At 30.8% G+C, this 7,866-nt stretch overlaps 1 protein-coding gene across 1 annotated transcript in view; it reads left to right on the plus strand.

Moving 5' to 3' along the window:
* The first annotated feature begins 6,362 nt into the window (after positions 1-6,362).
* Positions 6,363-7,866, plus strand: part of LOC107022602 (homeobox-leucine zipper protein ROC5-like) — a 4,225-nt gene continuing 2,721 nt past the window's right edge. Inside the window, exons 1-5 of the mRNA XM_027917939.1 lie at positions 6,363-6,562; positions 6,646-6,763; positions 6,842-7,312; positions 7,397-7,498; positions 7,581-7,766. Coding sequence (XP_027773740.1) covers positions 6,363-6,562; positions 6,646-6,763; positions 6,842-7,312; positions 7,397-7,498; positions 7,581-7,766 — 1,077 coding nt within the window. The remainder of the gene's footprint in view (positions 6,563-6,645; positions 6,764-6,841; positions 7,313-7,396; positions 7,499-7,580; positions 7,767-7,866) is intronic.

The raw sequence follows: 7,866 nt of genomic DNA on the forward strand, positions 1-7,866 counted from the left end.
ATTTAAAATAACATAATCAAAAAGTATAAATTTTAAAACTATCAGACCGAAATTTGGTGTCAACACACGGTCCATGAGCCCTGTCGTGGTTCACTACTTCAGGTAATTTTCTACAAAAAAAAAATTCAGTGGTCTGATTTTCAAGGTAAGTAGAATGCTCGACTGTACTTTATTCATAGTCATATGTGTTCATTAGGTTTATATTCCTAGAAGACTTAAAACATCATGTCAAATAAATGAGGAACGGACCAAAATAACACTCCTCAAAATGTGAAATTAAAGAAGATAAAGATAAATTAATTGTATAGCAAACGTGGGGGATCGCACAACTTAAGCCTAGGTCATGGGACTATTTATTCAGTCGTGAAAGTACCACTAACTTTTAGTGCGTGGTCATGCAACAAATTTCTTCTTCATGCAATAGTTCGTGCATACTTTGTAGTGGCCATCAATATGAAATTTACTATTTTAGCACATAATTTGATTGAGAAATGGTCAAAAACATTAGAATGAAAACTTCAAGACCTGTTATTTGATTGGTATTAGGCACAAAGCTCTTCATATGCTAGGAGTTCCTTATGACCTTAATTAATTCCTATCCAATAAACTTTACATACTTATGATTAAATAATAGCACTAATGGACAATTAAAAATATGTAATGACTCAATTGGTCATTTTAAGTAAGATTGTGAATTTACACTTTTTTTTCCTTTCGATTTTGTCTGTGAGTCTTTAATGATTGAGTCTTAAAAGTTGGTTTCAAACTTTGAGTTTAAAATTGAAAATATTGTAAATTCTGAGTTTGAAAGACTAATATTGTTAAGAAAGTAATTTTTATTGTCTTTTTGGAGTTTCAAGTGTCGGAATATAATTGTCAATTCCATCAAATCCGAAATGTAGAATATGGTCTGTAAGTGTCCTCGGTTTCAATTTTGAAGTATTTTTGGGAATTTAAGATACTATGTTGGAAATTCTTGAGAAATTAGTGTTTGGATTGACTTTGGTCAACATTGAGGGTTCGGATGGTTGAATATAAATTCTGAGAATTTTATTGGATTCAGGGGATGATTGTAGGCATAAGAGAGGTCTTTGTCAATTTTTGAGAGGTTTCGAGTTTGTTTTGGTCTTTTTAAGCGTATGTTAGTTTATCGTAGTTTCAAAAATGTCGGGTTAAGGAGCTCATATTCATGTTTCGGCAGTTTCATTGAGTTTAAAATGTCGAGTAATCAAATTGCTTATATAATTTGTGTGTATGAGGTTCTAATCAAATCTTGAGGGTCCTTTATTGTTTTCAAAGTTGGCTGATTTTTTGGTGCCTAGGATTTGTTATTTTTCGTGTTTGTGAAGGAATGGTTTCTTTCGCAATCTTCATGAAAGCGAAGGTCTGATTGCAAATGTGAAGGGCAGATGGCCTGATCATAGCAATCGCAAAGGATTGGTCACTTTCACGAAGGCAAAGACCCTGACATTTGGGGTTCACTTTTGCAAACCCATGATCATTTTGTGATATCAGAGGAGAGTTTTGACCTGCTATTTTTGGGGCTTAAGTCTTATTTTTCATTTTGAGCTTGTTAAACTCTTAAAAGGTGATTTTGAAGAGATTTCTTATACTATATTTTTTGGGTAAAATTTTTTTATTCTAAAACTTCATTTCAAAAAAGCACTTAAAATTAGTTCACAATTTCCATTTTAATTTAGAACTCTAGTTCTTTAAAATCTAGTCATTTACCAATCAAAATTCCAAATTTTGATGTTAAAATTCATGGTTAATTATTTTAAGTAAAGAATTTCAGATTCAAAATTCATTTTCGAAATTAGGTTTTGAGTTGATTGAAATTTTTTCCAAAGTATATGATGTAGGTATTATTATTATTTTAAGAATTTATTGTGATATTTATTATAAATTGTGTGGCTTTAGACATTAATAGGGGAGTGAAGTTGTTAGTTGAATTAAGGTAAGTGATCTACCAAATCTTTTATTCTATTAGGATTCATGTATTTTTCCTTTATTGTGTATATTGGGAGTAATGGGGATTAAGTGTGGCAACAGGACTGGGAGGTCCCGGTACCGGTCCCCTTTCGTCCCGATCTGTTACAGGTTTGGTCTGGTTTTGGCTAGTCCAGTAAGGACCAGTAGCTACGGGATCCAGGACAGGTAACGGGACGAAAACCAATTAATCCCGGTCTGGTAAATCTCGATCCGAATTTTTTAAAAAAAATAATTAAAGGAACTAGTTGTTGAGAGCTGCTGGTAACAAGCAGTGGGGCCCACCAACAGCTCTTTCACCCCATTTACTCCACCTCACACTCCCCACCGCACTAACTTTTTTTAATACCTCAAAATTTTAGAAACTACATCTTCACCTTTTTATCGCCTATAAATACCCCAAAACTTTCATTCTTTTCACTCACAAAAAGATCATCTTCTATTCTGTCAACTCTCTACTCTCTAATATCTTATTCTTGTTGAAATTACGAATTTGATCTTTGGAAATTTAATTTGGAGCTTCAAAATTCATCTTTTAACTTTCAATTTTCGGCTTTCGATCATACACGTCTACTTTTTTAAGTAGACGTTCCGTACGTTCTTTCCTACTTCCATCTCATTTTTTTCATTAAGTTATTTATTTATTTGCAACAATTATTTAATTATTTTATTAGTAATTATTTGTTAATTTGTTTGCATTACATTTTTTTTATATATAATTTAGTAATTTATAACTCACTTTCAATATTTGAATATGAGTTTTGGTAAAAAGGTTGTTGAAAAAGGTAAAAAAAAATATAGTTGAGACGGTTAAAAATATGACAAACTTTATATCCACCACTAATAAAAAAATCGATAGTTCTTCTAAATCTAAAACTAAAAAATCTAGTGTAGTAAGAATGAATACGGATGATTATACACATGTTAATGATACTATTTTTGATATTGATAGTAATTGTGGAATTTTTAGATCCTTATCATGAACATTTACAAAGAAGGTTTGGTAATTTTGATGTTGAATTGCCTGAAGATGATGAACATGATAATGTTGATAATTATATATTGATACGCCTAATTTTGATGATGAAACTTAGCCACCTATGGCTACTAGTACTCATAGTCCCTCTCCTAGTACCGCTCCTATTCCCTCTCCCTTTCGTTGTCCTGCTCCCATTTCCCCCGTACATCCTAGGCTAAGGTAGAACGTGCTAAAAAATCAGTTATGTGACAATTTATGACTCAAAATGAAGATAAAACACAAGCTATTTGTAATAAATGTAAACATAGATCCAATCATAAAACTGTAGGAAAACAAGGTGGGACGAGACATTTGAGTAATCATTTAATGTCATGTTGTAAAAATGAATTTTTACATGCTAAAGCGGTAGCCAAAGCTAAAAAGAGTGGCACCCCCTTCCTGAAACTGTAGGAGTAGGCGGCTCTAATATGGTCCAAACACAATTAAATTCTTCGAAAGTTTCTGGCTCTAGTTTACCATGGTCATATAGTAGAGAAAAAGATCTTAAAGAATTAGCTAAAATGATTGTTGCTATGGGTTTGTCATTTAGTTTGTGAAAATTCCGGATTTATACATTATATTCAAATTGTGTATGATTCACATTTTAAAGGTTTTTCTAGAAATACAATTAAAAAGGTTGTATTTGATTATCACGATTAACATTTTCAAATATTTGTTATTTAATTTATTATAATAATTGTAAAAATAGCTAGTACTTCTGATATGAGTCATAGTGTAAATGGTAATGATTATTTTACTGTTACTGCACATTGAATTGATGAAGATTGGAGTATGCAAAAAGAATTTTAGGTTATGAATGTTGTCAAACGCAAAACACCGGTTGTTATATAGCTGAAACAATATTAGATATTTTAGAAAATTATGAAATTTGTGATAAAATAAGTAGTATCACCTTAGATAATGCTTCAAATAATACAGTAGTTGTTGAAATGCTAAAACCTTCTCTTTGCCCTTGTGAGTCGTATATTGTAGAAATGTTAGGTTGGACTGATATGCATATTGTAGTTTGAGTAGGTTCGGTTGGGATGAGAGGAGTACTTGATTTCTAGATTTTTTTTATTAGATTTCTTGTTGAGTACCGTGTTGTTGGTACTCAATCCTTACTTTTACATTTATTCAGGTTCCGAGCCAAATATAGAATGATTGCTCTTTCTGCTTGTCAAAGACCTATTGATAGGTAGTTACTTGTCATCCCGGTGGACCCTCCATTTCTTCTTTTAATGCTTTGTTCTAATTGAGAAATAAAGACTTGAGGCATGTACTTATTTCATAATTCGACACTTTATGTATTAGGGGTTGTACACATAACAATCAAGTTTTGGGGTGTTAATAAAATGAATTAGTTTTTATCTTGTTCTTACTTTATCTTTCAATATTTTGGGTTGATGCTAATTTGTCTTAGTAAGGATAGACAAATATAATCACGTCCATTTTTTAAATTGTGACAAAATTACCTAGTATAAATCGATACACCTACGAAGAATTATAAGGATCTTAATATAGAAGTTTTTGAGGTGTTTAGCAAATATTGATGTCCTGGTGCAATACATTAATTGTTAGAAAAAAAAAAATAGGAAATATAAATTGAAGAAGAAGACGACTTTGAGGTGTGCAATCACTTTCTTTAAAGAGATATTGCACATATACATATTGGGGAAAATACAAACAATACATGCAAATTTTTCTTAGGCTATTTATAGAAAATGTTAATATTTATAGAAGTTAAGAGATGATTTTTTATAAGATTCATGTTATTTCATGATCAAACAACTATTTATACGAGTTTATGTTCTTTCATGAACAACTGGCTTTTCATAACAATCATATTTTTTCCATGAACTGATGTGGCCGTTCAATTTAAGACCTCTATGCATTACAAAATATATATTCAAAAGTGTAATAACAATGCACTGTCCCATCATAATGCAATAATATGTAATTATTTAATATTTAATAAAAAAATAATGATATTCCATATTATATATTTTATACAAATTCGAGTGTTTACTTGTATATAGTCAAAGTTGAAGGACTTACATATAAAATGAAATTAATTAAAAGGATATATTTATGTAATACGTCAATTGGTCAAGCATCTTTATCATTATCTTTTGGTAAGTGACCTATTTCTCGATCCTTCCAATCTATAGAAAACTTATAGTGTATATATCTACTACTAATTATATTTTTGTATGTGAGTAGGAAACAACTCAAAGTTAACCTATTTCTCGATCCTTCCAATCTATAGAAAACCTGTATATGTAGCTACTACTAATTATATTTTGGTATGTGAGTAGGAAACAACTCAAAGTTGTACTAATTATATTTTGGTATGTGAGTAGGAAAAAACTCAAAGTTGACTCATTTCTCCTTGTAATCTATACAAAACTTGTAGTATATATACCTACTACTGACCATACCTTTCAGACCATTCTAAAATTGCTTCACTAAGTTAATCAAGTAGTCGTATTCTTGAGTCTTCCCATTGATTTCTCCAAGTGCTAAGCAAGACGTGCTGTCATTCTATGTATGTATTTCTTCATTTCTTTTCCACCTTCTTTGTTCCTATTTTGCAAGATTTTTGTAAATTCATTAAATTAATTACTCCATATATACCTTGTATATATAGATCTGAATTCTAATTAAACATCAGCATTTCATGATCTTCAAATCTAATGCTTTATATTCTGTGGAGAGTTAAAGGTTCTTTTTTGTTGGTTTATAGATCTTTATAAGTTATCAATGTATCTTTTGTGATATATGGTATATCTTTGGGGAACATCTTACAAAATAATAAATAGTTCAACATGAGTTTAAGATGGGAAAATAAAGAGTCTTTCGAGACAAAAAATATTAACTCTTTCATAAATTTATTTGTCCTTGAATTGGAATAGTCTATATATTCATGAATACTATTTGAAATCTTTTTCTTTCGTTGGATTGTGACTTTGTACTATAACTTTAATTAGATCTTTGAAATTCTTTTTCATCTATAGTCAAAGATAATATTTGAAATTTCTTTAGGGACACGATGAAATATATATTGAAATAGATGGGGTTTCAAATTTAAGGTTTCACGAAAAAAATAATGTTTTGTTACAAAGTGTTTTCTCTTTTTAAAATTTTCTACCATCATTGTCTTGAAAAATTGTCATTTACAATTGTGTTAACCCTAGATATATTTGAATCATCACTAATTTTGCTATTTGGTATAAGCTCAAGAGAGATAATTAATTAATACGATTTTCTTTTACTTTACATGGCATTATATTAGAAGTTGTAGATATGACTTAAGACAGCATTAATATAAGAGCTATAACTTAAATTTGTTACAATGACAGATACGATGGAAGGTGATAGTGAGAAAAGTGATGAAAGTTGGCTTAAATATTTGATAGATGGATCTGTAGAGGAAGAAGTTTCTACCGGTGACAATATAACTGGTGGTGCATCTGTACATGAACAAGGTGAATCATCGTCGAGGAGGAGGAAAAACATTAGGCATAATGCTGATCAGATTAAGGAGCTTGAAGCGTAACTATATATATACTTAAAGCTAATTTATTTTCTACTTATCTTAATTTTGATCATCGTTTAATTAATACCATTGGCAATAGGTTTTACAAAAAGAATCCAATCCCTAACAAAAAAACACGACAAGAAATTGCAACAAAATTGTCAATGGACTTCAACCAGGTGCAAAATTGGTTCCAGAATAAAAGAACCCAAACGAAGGTGATATATATCACAACATTATTTCTTAAATATGTGTTAATTGATTATTATAAAAATGAATTGTGTTATTTTTATCAGTTGCAATCGGAATGGTATGAAAATAAGATTATGAAGCAAGAAAATGACAAGCTTCGCGTAGAGCATAGTGTAACAAAGGAAGCCCTGGAAAATTCAATCCGTGAGAAACATAGTAAAGAAAAGGTTGATGAGAATCAAACAAAGATTGAGCATGATCAATTGGAAGATGAAGTTAAGAGGCTTGCCTACAAATTAAGCTTATTTAATAAAGTTGTAGCGCATGATAATATTGTGTTATTGAATCTTGGCTTGGATGCCTTCAATGAGCTTTTTAGGCTATACGAAAATGGTAACCCTCTTTGGATTAGAAAATTGGATGGAAGTGGAGAAATGCTAAATATTGAGGAATATGATCGATTGTTTATCCCATTAATCGATACAAAACCTGAATATTTCACAATGGAAGGCACAAGGGCATCATGTATAGTGGCTGACACCAGTTTGGCATTGGTGAATATGCTGATGGATAAGGTACGTAGGCTCTTCAATATATATATATATGTATACATGTTTTGACATGTTATTTGTTTTGTTATGTGTATTTTACATATGCAGAATCAGTGGGTAGATATGTTTCCATGCATTGTTGGAAAAACATATGCTACTGATGTGATTTCCACTGGCATGGCTGGAAATAAGAACACTTCTCTGCTATTGGTATTTCTATTTACTTTTGATGAAAGTTACATATATTATTATTATTCATGCACTAACAACTTGGAAGTAATGATTTTTGCAGATTAAAACTGAATTTCAAATCATTTCTGACCTAGTTTCTGTTCGCGAAGTAGAATTTCTTCGCTTCTCTAAGAAACATGCTGAAGGTGTCTGGGCTATTGTTGATGTATCAATCGATGAAAGTAAAAGTTGCCGCAGGCTCCCATCTGGCTGTATTTTACGAGATATGCCAGATGGTTTTTGTCAGGTAATTCAAAATAAATTATGTTTTTGTTTTGCATCCCATCGCTTAGGCCTTTATATTTTTCTTAATTTTATTCTTGTTGATTTACTTTTAGACCACCCAC

Source organism: Solanum pennellii, chromosome 6 (genome assembly GCF_001406875.1).
Source record: "Solanum pennellii chromosome 6, SPENNV200".
Classification (NCBI taxonomy): Eukaryota; Viridiplantae; Streptophyta; class Magnoliopsida; order Solanales; family Solanaceae; genus Solanum; species Solanum pennellii.